A 19550-nucleotide genomic window follows, 5' to 3' on the forward strand; every position below is an offset into this window, starting at 1 on the left:
TTTCTTTCATCAGTGTCTTACAGTGTAGGGCTTTTACTTCCTTGGTTAAATTTATTTCTAGGCATTTTTTTTTAGTATAATTGTAAATGGGATTGTTTTCCTGATTTCTCTTTTTGCTACCTCATTATTAGTATACAGAAATACAACAGGTTTCTGTACATTAATTTTGTATCTTGCAACATTATTGAATTCATTTATCAGATAATTTTTTGGTGGAGTCTTTAGAGTTTTCTATGTATAGTATGTCATCTGCAAATAGTGCAAATTTTACTTCTTCCTTACCATTTTGGATGGCTTTTATGTATTTTTTTCTTGTCTGATTGCTGTGGCTACAACTTCTAATACTATATTGAATCTAAGTGTTGAGAGTGGGCATCCTTGTCTTCTTCCTGGTCTTAGAGGAAAAGCTTTCAGTTTTTCACCCTTGTGTATGATGTTGGCTGTGTGTTTTCATTAACAGCTTTATTTATCTTGAGGTATGTTCTCTCTAAACCCACTTTGTTGAAAGTTTTTATCATGAGTGGGTGTTGTATTTTGTCAGATGATTTTTCTGTGTCTATTGCGATCATCCTGTAGCTTTTACCCTTCTTGTTAATATGTGTCACATTGATTTTCAAATATTGAAGCACTCTTGCATTACTGGAGTAAATCCCATTTGAACATGGTAAGGGATTTTTTTAAGTTGTACTGTCGAATTTGTTTTGCTATTTGAGAATTTTTGCATCTTTGTTCATCAGAGATAGTGGCCTGTAGTTTTATTTATTTTTTTATTTATTGTTTGTTACGTTTTTGTCTGGTTTTGGTGTCAGGGTAATGCTGGCCTCCTAGAATGAATTTGGATGCTTTCCTTCCTCTCTATTTTTTTGAAATACTTTGAGATGAGCAGTCTATTTTTGTTTGTTTTTTTATAATTTTTTATTTGAGTATAGTTGACCTACAATGTTAAGTTAGTTTCAGGTATATACAGCATAGTGATTCAACAGCTCTACACATTACACTGTGCTCAGCACATGTGCAGCTACATTTGTCACCATGCAGTGCAATCACAATATCATTGACTATGATTCCCTGTGTTGTGCCATTTATTTTCATGAATTATTCCTTCCCTAACTGGAATCCTGTATCTCCTGCCCCCCATTCACCCATTCCGTCCATCCCCTAAATCATCAGTTTGTTCTCTGTGTTTGTGGGGCTGAATCTGCTTTTCGTCTATTCATTTGTTTTTTAGATGCCACATATAAGTGAAATCATACAGTATTTCTGTTTCTCCTACTGACTTATTTCACTTAGCATAATGTGAGAAAAATAGGTATTAACTCTTAGATGTTCGGTAGAATTTACCTGTGAAGCCATGAAGTCCTGGACTTTTGTTGAGAATTTTTTTTTTTAACGTCGGTTTATTTTTGAGAGAGAGCAAGAGCATGAGCAGGGGAGATGCAGAGAGAGAGGGGGACAGAGGATCCAAAGCAGGCTCCAGCCTCTGCGATGACCAGAGAGAGCCTGATGTGGAGCTTGAACTCACACAGAGACACGAGATCATGACTTGAGCCAAAGTCTGTTGCTTAACCCACTGAGCCACCCAGGTGCCCTTGTTAGGAGTTTTTTGATTAATGATTGTGTTTAACTACGAGTAATCTCTCTGTTAGATTTCCTTGTTTGCTTGTCATGTCCACTTGCAAATATCCTTCAAATTTGTTTTCTGTCTTTAGTGCCAGTTTGTTTGTTTGTTTGTTTGTTTATTTACCTAAATTCTCCTCTAACTTGTCCCCCTCCTATCTGACCCTTAAATTGGTTGGTTCCTCATTTGTCAGCTGAATAATCTTTGTAAACCCAGTCTCATTCTATCCCTGTCTGCCCTGTTTGAACACTTGCAGTGGTTCATTACCGCCCCGGGTTACAGCAGAAGCTCCGTTGTGTGCATGGCAAGCCTGCTCTGCCTCTCTCTTTCCACCTTTTCTGCGTTGCTACTTTGCTTGCTCACATCTATGCTGCAGTCACACTGTGCTTTTAACTAAGGCATCTCCATGCATTTTTAAAATTTTGTTTTGTACCTTTGCTCTTACTCTGTGTACTTAGTTGTAGTTTCCAAAGTGATGCTAATTCACAGTTTTTAACTGTAATTGGGATAAAAGTTCTGCTTCATAGGAACCATTATGAACTTTCAATGACAAAATATGTTCATCTCTACAAATAATGTTGGTATTTCATACATTTTAAAAATTTCAGCAGGGTCTGAGATCTTGTGGCTATTTTTACATTTTCACAATTATATGCACAACAGGGGTTATTACTTTAAACCGGCAAATGATTTTTTTTTTTTTCTACAGTCAAAACTCTAATTTATGAAGCTGTCATGCTTTTCACGTTTTAGAACATATCCATCCCCCCATCCCCGCCCCTGCTCTCTCTTTTCTTGTGCAGGTTGCAGAGATAACAGAGGAATTAGCTACTCTTCCTAAGAGGGCTCAGCTGGCCGCCGCCTTCATTACCTATCTTTCTGCTGCTCCTGAGGGTCTGAGAAAAACCTGCTTGGAAGAATGGACCAAGTCAGCTTGTCTTGAAAGTTTGTACTTAGTCATTCATGTTTTGAAATTTCAATATACTAAAACTGTATTTTTTGATAAATGAGAAAAATGTTCTAGAAGCTAAAAGAAACCAAATCTTCAGATTTGCTCAATTCTACAATTGTTCTCTGAATTGTTTTGTTACAATGATCTTACATTCCTGAAATGACTCTCTGAAACTGAGAGCGTGGGGTGTTTTTGGTAATGTATGAATGCATTTAAATATTTTAATACATTGATTTTCACAATAATTGCATATCATAAAATGGGATGTAGGAATTCCAACATTCCTTGTGACTGTTGTGGTTTTCACAAATTATTATAGTTGTGAAATGTTTATTAAATATACAAGAAATATAATTTAACTGACTTTCATTCCTTTGTACTTTCTGTTTTAAACTCCTCCCCTGCCACCCTTAGCTTTTGGTGCTAAAGGGGGAGGAATGGATTAAGGATAATTCTGCGACTTTTGTTTTAGTGTATTTTAAATAGTTTTGTTCCCTTTCCTTTGTCAAGTCCATGATCACTGTAGTGAGATATTAATATCTTTTCAGAATTTGATCTAAGGAGATTTCTTTGTACTGAAAGTGAGCAGTTAATTTGGAAAAGTGAAGGCCTACCATCAGATGACCTTTCCATAGAAAATGCTCTTGTGATCTTACAGGTAAGTAATCAATTTTAATTTCTCATTAGAATTATTCCTTTGGAAGCTCGCCCCAGGAAGTGCTTTGTTCAAGTTCTTAGGCTTTCGGTTTTTTTTTCGTAACCTTAAAGTGAAGGTATTTTGGTAATGAAAATCCTCTTAGGATTCAGTTGGTGAATCTATAATTTTTGGTATAATTTACTTTTTACCTTAATAGAAAAGTATAAAGCGGTATTATCTTGATGACAAAAAGTTCTAAATTGAACTCCCTAATTGTAATATAAATAATTTAGGGGTACCCAGTTCACCTGGTTATATAGTTTCCTCATCTACAGTATATGATTTTACATTTTTATTTTGTTTTGCAAAACAAAGTTATACAAAGTGAAGATAAGGTAAGTTTTGGGTTATAAGAGATGGTGATATGCATTTTTTGAAAATAATTCTTTCGGATAATATATATTTCTTTTTTTTTCTTCAATATATGAAATTTATTGTCAAATTGGTTTTCATACAACACCCAGCGCTCATCCCAAAAGGTGCCCTCCTCAATACCCATCACCCACCCTCTGCTCCCTCCCACCCCCCATCAACCCTCAGTTTGTTCTCAGTTTTTAAGAGTCTCTTATGTTTTGGCTCTCTCCCACTCTAACCTCTTTTTTTTTTTTTTTTTCCTTCCCCTCCCCCTTTGGTTTCTGTTAAGTTTCTCAGGATCCACATAAGAGTGAATACATATGGTATCTGTCTTTCTCTGTATGGCTTATTTCACTTAGCATCACACTCTCCAGTTCCATCCACGTTGCTACAAAGGGCCATATTTCATTCTTTCTCATTGCCAGGTAGTACTCCATTGTGTATATAAACCACAATTTCTTTATCCATTCATCAGTTGATGGACATTTAGGCTCTTTCCATAATTTGGCTATTGTCAAGAGTGCTGCTGTAAACATTGGGCTACAAGTGCCCCTATGCGTCAGCATTCCTGGATCCCTAGGGTAAATTCCTAGCAGTGCTACTGCTGGGTCATAGGATAGGTCTATTTTTAATTTTTTGAGGAACCTCCACACTGTTTTCCAGAGAGGCTGCCCCAGTTTGCATTCCCACCAACAGTGCAAGAGGGTTCCCGTTTCTCCACATCCTCTCCAGCATCTATAGTCTCCTGATTTGTTCATTTTGGCCACTCTGACTGGTGTGAGGTGATATCTGAGTGTGGTTTTGATTTGTATTTCCCTGATGAGGAGCGACGTTGAGCATCTTTTCATGTGCCTGTTGGCCCTCCGGATGTCTTCTTTAGAGAAGTGTCTATTCATGTTTTCAGCCCATTTCTTCACTGGGTTATTTGTTTTCCGGGTGTGGAGTTTGGTGAGCTCTTTATAGATTTTGGATACTAGCCCTTTGTCTGATATGTCATTTGCAAATATCTTTTCCCATTCTGTTGGTTGCCGTTTAGTTTTGTTGATTGTTTCCTTTGCTGTGCAGAAGCTTTTTATCTTCATAAGGTCCCAGTAGTTCATTTTTGCTTTTAATTCCCTTGCCTTTGGGGATGTGTCGAGTAAGAGATTGCTACGGCTGAGGTCAGAGAGGTCTTTTCCTGCTTTCTCCTCTAGGGTTTTGATGGTCTCCTGTCTCACATTCAGGTCCTTTATCCATTTTGAGTTTATTTTTGTGAATGGTGTGAGAAAGTGGTCTAGTTTCAACCTTCTGCATGTTGCTGTCCAGTTCTCCCAGCACCATTTGTTAAAGAGACTGTCTTTTTTCCATTGGATGTTCTTTCCTGCTTTGTCAAAGATTACTTGGCCATATGTTTGTGGGTCTAATTCTGGGTTTTTTATTCTATTCCATTGGTCTATGTGTCTGTTTTTGTGCCAATACCATGCTGTCTTGATGATGACAGCTTTGTAGTAGAGGCTAAAGTTGGGGATTGTGATGTCTCCTGCTTTGGTCTTCTTCTTCAAAATTACTTTGGCTATTCGGTGCCTTTTGTGGTTCCATATGAATTTTAGGATTGCTTGTTCTAGTTTTGAGAAAAATGCTGGTGCAATTTTGATTGGGATTGCATGGAATGTGTAGATAGCTTTGGGTAGTATTGACATTTTGACAATATTTATTCTTCCAATCCATGAGCAGGGAATGTCTTTCCATTTCTTTATATCTTCTTCAATTTCCTTCATAAGCTTTCTATAGTTTTCAGCATACAGATTTTTTACATCTTTGGTTAGATTTATCCCTAGGTATTTTATGCTTTTTGGTGCAATTGTGAATGGGATCAGTTTCTTTATTTGTCTTTCTGTTGCTTCATTGTTAGTGTATAAGAATGCAGCTGATTTCTGTACATTGATTTTGTATCCTGCAACTTTGCTGAATTCATGTATCAGTTCTAGCAGACTTTTGGTGGAGTCTGTCGGATTTCCCATGTATAACATCATGTCATCTGCAAAGTGAAAGCTTGACTTCATCTTTGCCAATTTTGATGCCTTTGATTTCCTTTTGTTGTCTGATTGCTGATGCTAGCACTTCCAATACTATGTTAAACAACAGCGGTGAGAGTGGACATCCCTGTCGTGTTCCTGGTCTCAGGGAAAGAGCTCTCAGTTTTTCCCCATTGAGGATGATGTTAGCCGTGGGCTTTTCATAAATGGCTTTTATGATGTTTAAGTATGTTCCTTCTATCCCGACTTTCTCAAGGGTTTTTATTAAGAAAGGGTGCTGAATTTTGTCAAAGGCCTTTTCTGCCTCGATTGACAGGATCATATGGTTCTTCTCTTTTCCGTTATTAATGTGGTGTATCACGTTGATTGATTTGCGAATGTTGAACCAGCCCTGCATCCCAGGAATGAATCCCACTTGATCATGGTGAATAATTCTTTTTATATGCTGTTGAATTCAATTTGCTAGTATCTTATTGAGAATTTTTTCATCCATATTCATCAGGGATATTGGCCTGTAGTTCTCTTTTTTTACTGGGTCTCTGTCTGGTTTAGGAATCAAAGTAACACTGGCTTCATAGAATGAGTCTGGAAGTTTTCCTTCCCTTTCTATTTTTTGGAATAGCTTGAGAAGGATAGGTATTATCTCTGCTTTAAATGTCTGATAGAACTCCCCTGGGAAGCCATCTGGTCCTGGACTCTTATTTGTTGGGAGATGTTTGATAACTGATTCAATTTCTTCGCTGGTGATGGGTCTATTCAAGTTTTCTATTTCTTCCTGTTTGAGTTTTGGAAGCGTGTGGATGTTTAGGAATTTGTCCATTTCTTCCAGGTTGTCCAGTTTGTTGGCATATAATTTTTCATAGTATTCCCTGATAATTGCTTGTATCTCTGAGGGATTGGTTATAATAATTCCATTTTCATTCATGATTTTATCTATTTGGGTCATCTCCCTTTTCTTTTTGAGAAGCCTGGCTAGAGTTTTATCAATTTTGTTTATTTTTTCAAAAAACCAACTCTTGGTTTCGTTGATCTGCTCTCCAGTTTTTTTAGATTCTATATTGTTTATTTCTGCTCTGATCTTTATTATTTCTCTTCTTCTGCTGGGTTTAGGCTGTCTTTACTGCTCTGCTTCTGTTTCCTTTAGGTGTGCTGTTAGATTTTGTATTGGGGATTTTTCTTGTTTCTTGAGATAGGCCTGGATTGCAATGTATTTTCCTCTCAGGACTGCCTTCGCTGCATCCCAAAGCATTTGGATTGTTGTATTTTCATTTTCATCTGTTTCCATATATTTTTTAATTTCTTCTCTAATTGCCTGGTTGACCCACTCATTCTTTAGTAGGGTGTTCTTTAACCTCCATGCTTTTGGAGGTTTTCCAGACTTTTTCCTGTGGTTGATTTCAAGCTTCATCGCATTGTGGTCTGAAAGTATGCATGGTATGATTTCAATTCTTGTATACTTATGAAGGGCTGTTTTGTGACCCATATGTGACCTATCTTGGAGAATGTTCCATGTGCACTCGAGAAGAAAGTATATTCTGTTGCTTTGGGATGCAGAGTTCTAAATATATCTGTCAAGTCCATCTGGTCCAATGTATCATTCAGGGCCCTTGTTTCTTTATTGACCGTGTGTCTAGATGATCTATCCATTGCTGTAAGTGGAGTGTTAAAGTCCCCTGCAATTACCACATTCTTATCAATAAGGTTGCTTATGTTTATGAGTAATTGTTTTATATATTTTGGGGGCTCCCGTATTCGGCGCATAGACATTTATAATTGTTAGCTCTTCCTGATGGATAGACCCTGTAATTATTATATAATGCCCTTCTTCATCTCTTGTTACAGCCTTTAATTTAAAGTCTGGTTTGTCTGGTATAAGTATGGCTACTCCAGCTTTCTTTTCGCTTCCAGTAGCATGATAAATAGTTCTCCATCCCCTCACTCTCAATCTGAAGGTGTCCTCAGGTCTAAAATGAGTCTCTTGTAGACAGCAAATAGATGGGTCTTGTTTTTTTATACATTCTGATACCCTGTGTCTTTTGGTTGGCGCATTTAGTCCATTTATATTCAGTGTTATTATAGAAAGATACGGGTTTAGAGTCATTGTGATGTCTATGTTTTATGCTTGTAGCGATGTCTCTGGTACTTTGTCTTACAGGAGCCCCCTTAGGATCTCTTGTAGGGCTGGTTTAGTGGTGATGAATTCCTTCAGTTTTTGTTTGTTTGGGAAGAGCTTTATCTCTCCTTCTATTCTAAATGACAGACTTGCTGGATAAAGGATTCTCGGCTGCATATTTTTTCTGTTCATCACATTGAAGATCTCCTGCCATTTCTTTCTGGCCTGCCAAGTTTCAGAAGAGAGATCAGTCACGAGTCTTATAGGTCTCCCTTTATATGTTAGGGCACGTCTATCCCTCACTGCTTTCAGAATTTTCTCTTTATCCTTGTATTTTTCCAGTTTCAGTACGGTATGTCGTGCAGAAGATCGATTCAAGTTACGTCTGAAGGGAGTTCTCTGTGCCTCTTGGATTTCAATGCCTTTTTCCTTCCTCAGATCAAGGAAGTTCTCAGCTATTATTTCTTCAAGTATACCTTCAGTACCTTTCCTTCTCTCTTCCTCCTCTAGAATACCAATTATACATATATTATTTCTCTTTAGTGCATCACTTAGTTCTTTAATTTTCCCCTCATACTCCTGGATTTTTTTATCTCTCTTTTTCTCAGCTTCCTCTTTTTCCATAATTTTATCTTCTAGTTCACCTATTCTCTCCTCTGCGTCTTCAATCCGAGCCGTGGTCGTTTCCATTTTGTTTTGCAGCTCGTTTATAGCGTTTTTTAGCTCCTCCTGAGTATTCCTCAGTCCCTTGATGTCTGTAGCAATAGATTCTCTGCTGTCCTCTATACTGTTTTCAAGCCCAGCGATTAATTTTATGACTATTATTCTAAATTCACTTTCTGTTATATTGTTTAAATTCTTCTTGATCAGTTCGTTAGCTGTTGTTATTTTCTGGAGATTCTTGTGAGGGGAATTCTTCCGTTTGGTCATTTTGGATAGTCCCTGGAGTGGTGCAGACCTGCAGGGCACTTCCCCTGTGCTGTCTTGAGTAACTTGGTTACTTGAGTAACTTGGTGGGCGGGGCTGTAGTCAGACCTGATGTCTGCCCCCTGCCCACGGCTGGGGCCACAGTCAGACTGGTGTGTGCCTTCTCTTCCCCTCTCCTAGGGGTGGGATTCACCATGGGGTGGCGTGGCCCGTCTGGGCTACTTGCACACTGCCAGGCTGGGGATCTGGCGTATTAGCTGGGGTGGATAGACAAGATGCACGGGGACGGGAGGGGCAGGCTTAGCTCGTCCTCCTTCGGAGATCCGCTTTGGGAGGGGCCCTGCGGCACCGGGAGAGAGTCAGACCCCCCGGAGGGATGGATCCGCAGAAGCACAGCGTTGGGTGTTTGCGGGGTGCAAGCAAGTTCCCTGGCAGGAACTGGTTCCCTTTGGAATTTTGGCTGGGGGATGGGCGAGGGAGATGGCGCTGGCGAGCGCTTTTGTTCCCCACCAAACTGAGCTCTGTTGTCTGGGGCTCAACAACTCTCCCTCCCGTTGTCCTCCAGCCCTCCCGTTCTCCGAGCAGAGCTGTTAGCTTATAACCTTCCAGATGTCAAGTCCCGCTTGCTGTCGGAACACTCCGTCCGGCCCCTCCGCTTTTGCAAGCCAGACTCAGGGGCTCTGCTTGGCCGGCGGGCCGCCCCTCTGCCCCAGCTCCCTCCCGCCAGTCCGTGTAGCGCGCACCGCCTCTCCGCCCTTCCTACCCTCTTCCGTGGGCCTCTCGTCTGCGCTGGGCTCTGGAGACTCCATTCTGCTAGTCTTCTGGCAGTTTTCTGGGTTATTTAGGCAGGTGTAGGTGGAATCTAAGTGGTCAGCAGGACGTGGTGAGCCCAGCGTCCTCCTACGCCACCATCTTCCCTTGTCTCCATGTATATTTCTCAATAGTCATTGCTTAAACGTTAAAGTATTACAGCCTTATTAGCATTGAATGTGAAAATCACATTCCAACTAATGTATACAAACTGATAGTTTCTTCAAATGAAGTATGAAGTTTGCCACTAACTTGGTTTACCTTTGTATTAGGTAACAGATGATTGGAAGATACTTTTTCCCCTCAGTGATAGGTTTTTGTCTGTTGTTTCTATTGCAATAGCTTATCCTCTCTAACACCAGTTTTCTCTTTCCTCTCTGCCCACACACTGTTTCCTTATTCTGTAACTCCATAGCTCCAAAGGTAGCATGAACATGAAATGCTCCTTTTTAGGTAACATACTGTAGTATTACAAGATTTGTTTCGTGGACCCAGTATTCCTGGATTATTTTGTTTGGTTAGACCTATTAGTCAGCTGACTTATTTTGGCTCATTATGTGGCCGCCTTCCCAGGGGAGAGGGTGCTGACCACAGATTAAACGGTTGTGACTTTCTCAGAATTTGATTTGGCTTCTTCTCTATTTTTAAAACATTTTCTCTCGTTATATTTACAAATGTGGCACTGTAAATGTGTAGGTAAATAAATTCATTACATTGTGTAACAAGTATGTGCTTTTTATTCTATTCGTTGTTCCTTCTCCAAAGTTTTCTAATGACCTCTTCCTTTGTCAGCAATCCAAGAAGACAGTCTTTTGCAGATTTTAAAAAACACACAGTTTAAGTATTATTCTTTTTTTATTCCATGAGAAGTAAGGGATGAGCATTTAGAAAAAAAGTGTTTGTCACAGTAATTGTTTTTTCCTGATGATAGTAATTGAAAATACTTAGTTTTGGATTCTGAATTATCTTTTATGATGAATCTAGGGAAAATTGTGAAATTAATTTTAATAATAAGCTTAGGTTTACTTTTTATTTAACATTGCCATGTTTCTTGTAGATAGATACAATTATATGAAAAAACAAAACCATTTGGAAAAATTTGCTAGGTCATTTAGTTATTTTGTTGGGATGGGCTACTACAGTCAACTTTCTGTGTCAGTTGTAAAGTATTCTAGATTTAGAATAAGCTCTTGCATTTAAGGCTGTGAGTGGATAGCACGTGTCTGTGAAATCTTCTCATGTGATATAAGATCGCATAGTTAGAAGATCATGTAAAATGTTCTAAGACCTTCGAGTTTGACCTGAACTGCTTTCTAGCAGCTTGCCCTGACTTCACCTGCTCCACCATAGAATCTTGTGTGCTCTTTATTATAGAATTTTTAGGTTTTGTTTCTTTCTGGGATGTGAAGTCATGAAGGGTAAGGGTATATTTATATCTTACTAATTTCTGCATCCCTCGTATCGTCTTAACATAGTAGTTACTCCCCACGTGGTAGATGAAGGAATGGATGAGTGATTGACAGCTCAACATTTTGGGATCTATTTCACTTTCTTATGTGTAGAATTTACATTTAATTATGGATCACAGACCTAAAATATACCTTAGAGATTTTGTCTAAATCTCTCTGGAGGAATATAAATAAGATTAATTCAAACCTGTAAGTACTGTTTGAAGTTCTAAAGCTTGTTTTTGGTCTAAAGACATGATTTTTTGAAATATTATCTTTTTTTTTTTTTTTACTGCATCAGATCATTGGTTTGAAATCATGGGTAAGAACTTTTTTTTTAATTTAAAATAATTGTTTTTGTGGTTGGGCAAGATCTCATAGACTTGTGACGCGTTGGCTATGGAATACATAAAATCAGATCTAAAACCAAGCGTAGTATGTAAGAGATGCTTATGGGGCTATTTTCTAACCACCTCATTTGCCAGGAATAGCACATTTATAAGATGGAGCTGGGTGCCGATCACACAGCAGTGGGCCACCTCGGGAGATCGAGATGCGGTGAGAGTAGTTCATTCTCAGTGCAGGCAGAACCAGGCTGTGTGGTTTAGAGGGACTTTTAAAACAATAGCAAAGCTGTTTTAAAGGCAGTCAGCTCTTCATTATCACCATTTCCTGGCACTTTTGAAAAAGTTTGGTAATGAATGCTGTTCGCCTAGGACAGATAGTCCCCACTCTCTGCCTTCTTGATAAGTCCCCAAAAGAACCTGTGACTTCTTAAGGGACATACCTCAGTTTGAAGTCTTCATTTCACTTGGATTTCTGTTTGTTTTCTTATCCGGACAGCACACAACTGCATTACCTTTTTCAAATATATGTGAAAATTTAAGATAAATTAGGCCAGTTGTTATTCAAATCTGATTTACTAGGTAACAATGATTATTACCTCTTAAATTTACCAAAGCTATTAATTTACATATTTACATTTAAATTAATCCTATCTATATAATTGTCTTCCTCTCACCTGCTTAGTGGTATTGTGTGTTCAATGTATTTTCCCTAGTTTCCAGCTTTCTGTTTGGTTCAGGGTATTCTGTAATGAATTTAGTTTTTAGTTCATTAGATCTTAATCTATAAGATACATAATTTTTTTCTTCTAGGATGCTCTGTCTATATAGTATTAACTATATACTGCTTTATAGGAATTAATGTCTGAAACATAACCAATTATATTGCTAATTATTTCAGCAGTACTTTTATGATTAGTTCATACTTCTCTTTTAAGGTCTTTATGGTTTATTTGACCAAAGAATATATAAAGTTTGCGAATAATTTGTGTATTTTAAAAGCCACAAAGAGAGGTGCAGACGGCATCAGGTGGGGACTAGAGGTCTTGCTTGCTGTATCGTTAACACACACACTTCATTACTGTGTAGTAAATAGGACTCTTCTCCATTTACTGTGGTTGCATTTAATTTTCTAATATTCCTGATAGCTATAAATTTATTAATGTAGCCTCTGTGTGCAGCTAAAACTGGCATCTTTATTTCCTCCTTATGGTTGTATATTTATGTTCTCCAAAGCCTGAAAGAAAAACCCCCTCAGTAATTGATGCATAATTTTTAGGCAATTTTTTCCACTTAATGAAAGCTTATAATTTTTTTCTTTTTTTGAAACTAGAGTCGAGTATGCCCATTCCTTATAGACCCTTCTTCTCGAGCTACAGAGTGGTTGAAGACACATTTGAAAGACTCAAGATTGGAAGTTATTAACCAGCAGGTGTGCAGTACTTATAATTGAGATGCTGACTAGGGATAGCATCTTATGGTAACAGAATTCTGGATCCGTATTCACAAAACATAGGCTTACTGCTGTAACTTACCTGGCTTGGGACCTGGGGAAACAAAGATAATGATTTTAGCTTTGGTTTTCTCATTTGTAAAAATGGGAGGAGAATATTTGCTTGATTCCTCACGTGTGCTGAGCATTAATCTAAGACCTGGGAATTTACTGGTGAGTGACACATTCACCATCCCTGCCCTCAAGGAGATACCAGTCTGGTAGCTGGAGAGACTATTAAATAAGAATTCACACTAAATTACAACTAAAGACATCAGTATAGGATCCCACAGAGATGAAAGTCCCTAACTCCACTTGGAGAAAGTCTCCTGGACTTCCAGCATTCATGTGGTTTCTCTCAATGCCTCTTACTGTCTCCTGCTCCTCACCCTCACCAACAAGCATCTCCAATGTGTCCAAGATTTGACATGCTGCTCAGTGAAATGTAATCATAGTCTTTTGGGGGGAGTGACTTCTCACTGTCATATTTATCTTGCTGAGGAAATTATCTGGGGTCAGATTTTGTTTTGTTTGGTTTGAAGAAGGCCTAGTGTATGATTAATTTTCTTTTAAAAATTTTTTAAACATTTAAAAAAAGATGGTTAATTTTTGAGAGACAGCAAGTGGAGGAGGGGCAGAGAGAGAGAGAGAGAGAGAGACAGAAACAGAGACAGAGACAGAGAATCCTAGGCAGGCTCCATGCTATCAACATAGAGCCTGAAGTGGGGCTCAAACTCATGAACTGTGAGATCATGACCTGAGCTGAAATCAAGAGTCAGATGCTTAACCAACTGAGCCACCCAGGTGCCCCATGATTTTCATAGATATTCTTCAGGTGCTTGACCAATTCTCTCTTTAAAATGTATTTCATTTTTAAAATGGAGGTATTTACCTGATTTGTGTGTATTAAGTATGTACATATATATATGTGTGTGTGTGTGTGTGTGTGTATATATATATATATATATGTATAATACTATCTATATACTATATGTGTATATATATATATATATATAATACTATCTGCATACTATATATATATATATATATATATATATATATATGTATGTATATAATGCAATATAAAATACTTTATGGACAGCTGGGAGGCTCAGTTGGTTAAACATCCAATCCTTGATTTCAGCTCAGTTCATGGTCTCACAGTTTGTGGGATCAAGCCCAACATTGGGCTCTGCTTTGACAACATGGAACCTGTTCTGGGTATCTCTCTCCTTTTCTCCCTGCCCCTCCCCACCCACACTGTCTCTCTCTTTCTCAAAATAAACAAGTAAACATTTAAAAAATACTTTAATGCCACTTGGGTTTACAGGAGGAGACTTTAATAATTATGATTCCAAATATTTAATTTTTGTAACCATAGTTGGAGGTTTAAAACTCTTTTGCTAGCTAGAAAGCCTTAAAATTCTTACATGATTATAGATTTTTGTCCAGAGGTTGTTTTCACAAGAAAAGTTCACTAGAAGTCATCATTTGCCCTTCTTCCATTCAGTGTTTGATTTTGAACATAAGCAAAAAAATAAAAAATAAAAAAATAATTGTGCATCAAGTTGAAATTTTAAATTCTAGTAGCAGATTGAAAAATCAAGCTTTTTTATTGTTACTGTAAAAATCTTTATTTTTTATGTGTGTTTAAATTATGAAATCTATTTGATAATTTATTCGACTCTAATGATTCATCACCAAGTATTTAAAACTAGAAACACAATCATGAATAATTTGAATTATTAACATGCATACTAAATTTTAAAATATTCATATTATTCTTATTAACATCTTCCTTCATTATCTTTGAGGACATTTGTAAATATTAAGGTACTAAAGGAATTAATACGTATTCTTTTTATTCCCTCAGGATAGTAACTTTATCACAGCTCTGGAGCTGGCAGTGCGGTTTGGGAAAACCCTTATTATACAGGAGATGGACGGTGTAGAAGCTGTTCTCTATCCATTATTGAGACGAGATCTGGTCGCTCAAGGTAAATATTTGACAGTTTCCACAAAATGGCTATTTTTAAAATTTCGAAAGTAATTAGCTTCATAACTAACTTTGACCTTTCTCTGTCTTGCTACGGAATCTAACCAAATGGAAACTTTTCAGGGGGAATATGAGCATGTCCTCCTAGTCTGTGGCAAGTAAATGAATTCTTGAAGTGCCTTTGCAGAGGGGGGTGCTGTGTCGGGGTGTCCGGGGCGCTTCCGGCTGGAGTGACGCGAGGGGGGGGGGGCGCTGTGTCGGGGTGTCTTGGCCGCTTCCGGCTGGAGTGACACGGGTCGGGGGGCGAGGGGGGCGCTGTGTTGGGGTGTCCGGGCCGCTCCCAGTTGGAATGACTCTGGGGGGAGCTGTGTCGGGGTCTCTGAGCTGCCCCTGGCTGGAGTGACGCGGCAGGGAGGTGGGGGGGAAGGCCGAGGGGGGGGCGCCGTGTTGGGGTCTTCTGGAGCACAGTTGGAACAGTCACACTCAGGGCTCAGATTGTTTGCAGGGAAAAGATAGAAAACAAATCAGCAAAGAGAAAGCACACCATAAGTGAGGTCAGGAGTCCAGAAACAAGGTGCAGGCCTCTAAGTCCTCTGCCATTGGAGTCACACAGGAAGTGCTTACTCTCCCAGGACCAGGTTGTGAAATGACTCATGTGAAATGTCATATACCAAGGAAGCTTACTGTGTACAAACTCAGACCCTAGTTTTTACTGGGGGTAATTTTTTTTTTTTAATGTTTGTTTATTTTTGAGAGAGACAGAGCATGAGTAGGGGAGTGGCAGAGAGAGGGAGACAATCTGAAGCAGGCTCCAGGCTTGGAGCGGTCAGCACAGAGCCCTATGCAGGGCTTGAACCCACAAACCGCAAAGCTGAAGTTGGTAGCTTAACCGATTGAGCCACCCAGATGCCCCACTGGGGTCTCATTATGTAAGCTCATTCGGCCTGGCATGTAGCAGATTTCCAGCTTCCCCAAACAAAAACGCAAGTGTTCAGCACAAACCACATTATTTGTACAAACAGTGAAAACGCAGTGAGCCACTCTTCCACCATGTTCTGGGTAAGGTAAGAACCCTCCCCAAATCCAAATTCCCAGAATCCTCTTAGGGGCCCATCTCGTAAGCAGGATGGTGTGGGGTTGGCCCAGTCTCAGGACTGCTTTGTAGGTACCTGAGCCAGCCTCTGACGAGTAGAAAGGAAAGCATTTAAACTCGAGACCGTATTGTCCTGATTCATACCACACACATCACTGCCACTACAGCATTTATGTTCACGCCGCAAGGTTTAAATAGAAACTGGAGTCATTGGGCAAACCAGGGACAGAGCGAAAAACGCATTCATAGATCACTTGCTGTTTTGCACATCAGTGTGCTTGGGCTGGCAGTGGCTGTGTGTTGTGAAGCGAGCTTTGGTAGGGGCACTTTTGCCCTTGTGACCTGGAGTTACTTTCGACATCAGTCTCCGGTCTCAGTTCGTCTCTTCTTTACTGGTCCTTCCTCATATCTGTTGACCAGCTCCTGCTATTCTGTGTTAGAGGGGAGGTGGGAATGAAGCTTTAGGGCCGTCTGGATTTGTCCCTTCAGCCTGTTTGGCCCTTGAAGGCTCCCTGAATCTGAGCCTCTGTCAGCTGTGACTGGTGTCGGGTGTTGGCAGTGTCCGTAGCATCATCTGAGAATGGGTGTTGACAAGGTCCCTTGAAGTTGGATCTGGTGCAGAGTTACATATTTCACATCCTGAGCAGCTCACATTATGAACCCCTCTTCCCCCTGGCTGTGCAGGGCTGTTTGGGTTAGTCTGTTTATTTCAGTATTAGGGAAAGAGAGTTCATCTCTGCCCTTACCTTATTTTTTCTGCCTTTCTCCCAGGGTTGCATTTCACAGTAGTTGGAATCTTTTATCCTCTTTGCATATATTTCAGATTGTTGTCTTCCAACATGTTGAGTTGCCCGTGAATTGCCATTTTGTCATCATATGTTTCCTTTGGGGACAGAGGATGGCTGTCCTAGAACCACATTAAACAGTCTGTGTCCAATTTTAGTTACATCCCCTGTCCCTAATCTAAGCAGTATGAACTGCCTGTCTACATACTGAGGTCAGTCAGCACAGATAATAGGATTGGAATGTACTTTCCCTCCTCACATTTATGCTGTTCAGAAATCCCTTCAAATGTGTACTGATGGAAAAGAAGGGCAAGGGACAGCTCCTCTTCAGATTCTCGTTGTTTTTACTTCCGGAGTCACACGTGCCTCGTGACTCCGCCCAAGCAGAAGGTCCATGTGCCAGTTTGCAGCTGGTAAGCAACTAAAGACTGTGGACCAGCCAGCCTCTTAGAAGTTGTTGAGGGAGAGGCTGGTGTGGTGGGCATATAGTGTAAGTTTTCTAATAACAGACGTCAAAAGCATTTTTCATTGATTGTTTCAGTCCAGTGGTTATTTCATTTCCATGTTGGGGTTGGGTCTGGATCGGGAATTATTGTAGAGATGAAAGCTGAACATTCTGGTTGGCTTTTTAGTCTGGATGCTTCCTTTTAGAAGCATACGGGCATTTGTATGTACAACAGAGATGAAGTTTGTGATCAGTCGTTGTATCTGTTTCTCGTGGCTGGTTCTCCATATGGGTATGTCTCCCTGGTGGCCCAACTGGACCCAGGACCTGAACACAGCCAGACCACTGCTTCTCAAACAGGAGTGATGTTGTCCCCCAGAGGGCATTTGGCAAGGCCTGGGACATTTTTGGTTGCAACAGTTTGGGTGGTCTATGGCAGACCTCTTAAAATGCTCAGGACCTCTCCTTCCAAGAAATGGTTTTCCAGCACAAATTGCCAGGAGTGTTGAAGTTGAATAATGCTAAGTTAGCTCACTCGTTCTGACTCATAAATCAACTGCACTGTTGTATTTTAGTAACTGTCACCGTGGCCTTATTGCCAAGAACACTCCCTGATATTATGCTAAGTGAAATTAGTCAGAGAAAGACAAAAATCATATGACTTCACTCATGTGAGGACTTTAAGAGACAAAACAGATGGTCACAAGGGAAGGGAAACAAAAATAATATAATATAAAAACAGAGAGGGGGACAAAACAGAAGAGACTCATAAATATGGAGAACAAACTGAGGGTTAATGGAGGGGTTGTGGGAGGAGGGATGGGCTGAATGGGTAAGGGGCACTAAGGAATCTACTCCTGAAATCATTGTTGCACTATATGCTAACTAATTTGGTTGTAAGTTAAAAAAAAAACAAAAAACGAATGCTCCCTGAAGTCAGCTCATTGGACAGGATCCTCACTGCTCTGGATTCCCAGAAATTTTGTCTATGGATAGTGTATGGGCTGTAGCATGCCTTTGGATTTTCTTATGTGAGATTATTTGCAGACGTCTGTAATGCTGTGCATCTGAAGGACACGGGGTCAAAGGCAGCAATGTTTTATACTTGCTCAGATTTCTTCCAAAGTTGCCTTTTGCAGTTTTGCAGGAGCAGCCTTTCAAAACCAGCCACACGTTTGTTGACCAGATACATAGGCTTTTGTAAACATTCCAGGAATGAAAGATGCTGCTTCTAGTAGGCCAAGAAAGGAATCGTTATTCTCTCTCTTTGTATATAGTAGGTATAGAGACAGCAGTTTATTCTTCACTTGCTTGGGCAGTGTCGCTTTGGTTATTTGATTGGCAGGGTTTTGTATTTGTCCTCACTTAAGTCCTATTCATCTTTAGTCATTCGGGCTTGGATGGTATTGAATACAATGTGGGCAGTTCTGTTGGTGGAGACCATTACCAAAAGGTTATCCATATAATAGGATGTTTGGACCCATAGGACAGTTGACATGGTACTTTGGATTTATCTAGCTCAGATGATGATAAATTTCTGGAGAGTTTGGACCTGTGGGGGTATACTGTATACAGTGTCCGTATCTGTTATAAGTGTTGATGAAACCAAACCAAACAGTATTCTCGAACGTGGATCAGGATTGGAACTGAGATACTGAACAAATAAGTTGGGACTTTCCCTGGAAAGAGAGCAGGCAACCAAATTTTGTGCTTATTCCCAGTCATTCTGTCTCCATAGTTCTCTAAAGTACAGTAAAGATTTTGTGTCCAGAAGAAAAAAAATTAACTTTATTCTCTACTCCATAGGCTAACTCCATTGTAAGTCAAGACTTGATGCAGTTGAGACTGTGTTGGGCATTATAATACAGGGCTTATACATAAGGGTCCTTTTTGGACAATGAACCATTTCCTTTGGGCATTTTTTTAAAAATTCTGTATCAAAATAATACATGCCTAGTTTACAAAATCAAATAGTACAGAATGGCAGCTGAGTTCCGTTCCTCCCCTCCTTATGACTAGTCCTACTTACCAGAGAAAACCAGTTATTTTTCAATTTTAACATTTTATTAAAATATACACATGCATGTGTACAGTTTATGCATTTTTACAAACAGAATACACCTGTGTAAGCGTTCAGATCAAGACATAGATCTGTGTCTGCACCCCAGAAGCCCCTATTTGGCCTCCCTCGTCAGTGAGGATGACCACGGGCCTGACGCGCAGCAGGATGGATAATTTTGCTTGCATTCTCACGCTGCGTCAACGGAGCGAGGCCCTGAGTCCCATCGCACTGGCCTGGCTCTTGTGGCCTGGCTGTGCTGTTGTCCTGGTGAACGTGCCTCTTTCCGCAGCACCAACATCCCGTGGCTCCTCCTGTGACCGTCCTCATGTCTAGGCGCAGAATCAAGGGTACTCCCCGTACCAGAAAAATAACCAGACATCTTCCTCTCCCAGCTAATTT

General features: G+C 39.8%; 1 protein-coding gene across 4 annotated transcripts in view; it reads left to right on the forward strand.

Annotated features, from left to right (window-relative positions):
• DYNC2H1 (dynein cytoplasmic 2 heavy chain 1) overlaps nucleotides 1–19550 on the forward strand; it is a 342976-nt gene that overhangs the window by 130370 nt on the left and 193056 nt on the right. For all 4 annotated transcript variants that reach the window (XR_006208595.1, XR_006208596.1, XM_042959288.1 and 1 more), the window contains exons 62-65: nucleotides 2422–2563; nucleotides 3119–3228; nucleotides 12612–12710; nucleotides 14644–14767. Coding sequence is in view for 2 of the 4 variants with exons in the window: in XM_042959288.1 (XP_042815222.1) it covers nucleotides 2422–2563; nucleotides 3119–3228; nucleotides 12612–12710; nucleotides 14644–14767 (475 nt within the window). In the remaining 2 variants the exon portion in view is untranslated. The remainder of the gene's footprint in view (nucleotides 1–2421; nucleotides 2564–3118; nucleotides 3229–12611; nucleotides 12711–14643; nucleotides 14768–19550) is intronic.

Source organism: Panthera tigris, chromosome D1 (assembly GCF_018350195.1).
Source record: "Panthera tigris isolate Pti1 chromosome D1, P.tigris_Pti1_mat1.1, whole genome shotgun sequence".
Classification (NCBI taxonomy): domain Eukaryota; kingdom Metazoa; phylum Chordata; class Mammalia; order Carnivora; family Felidae; genus Panthera; species Panthera tigris.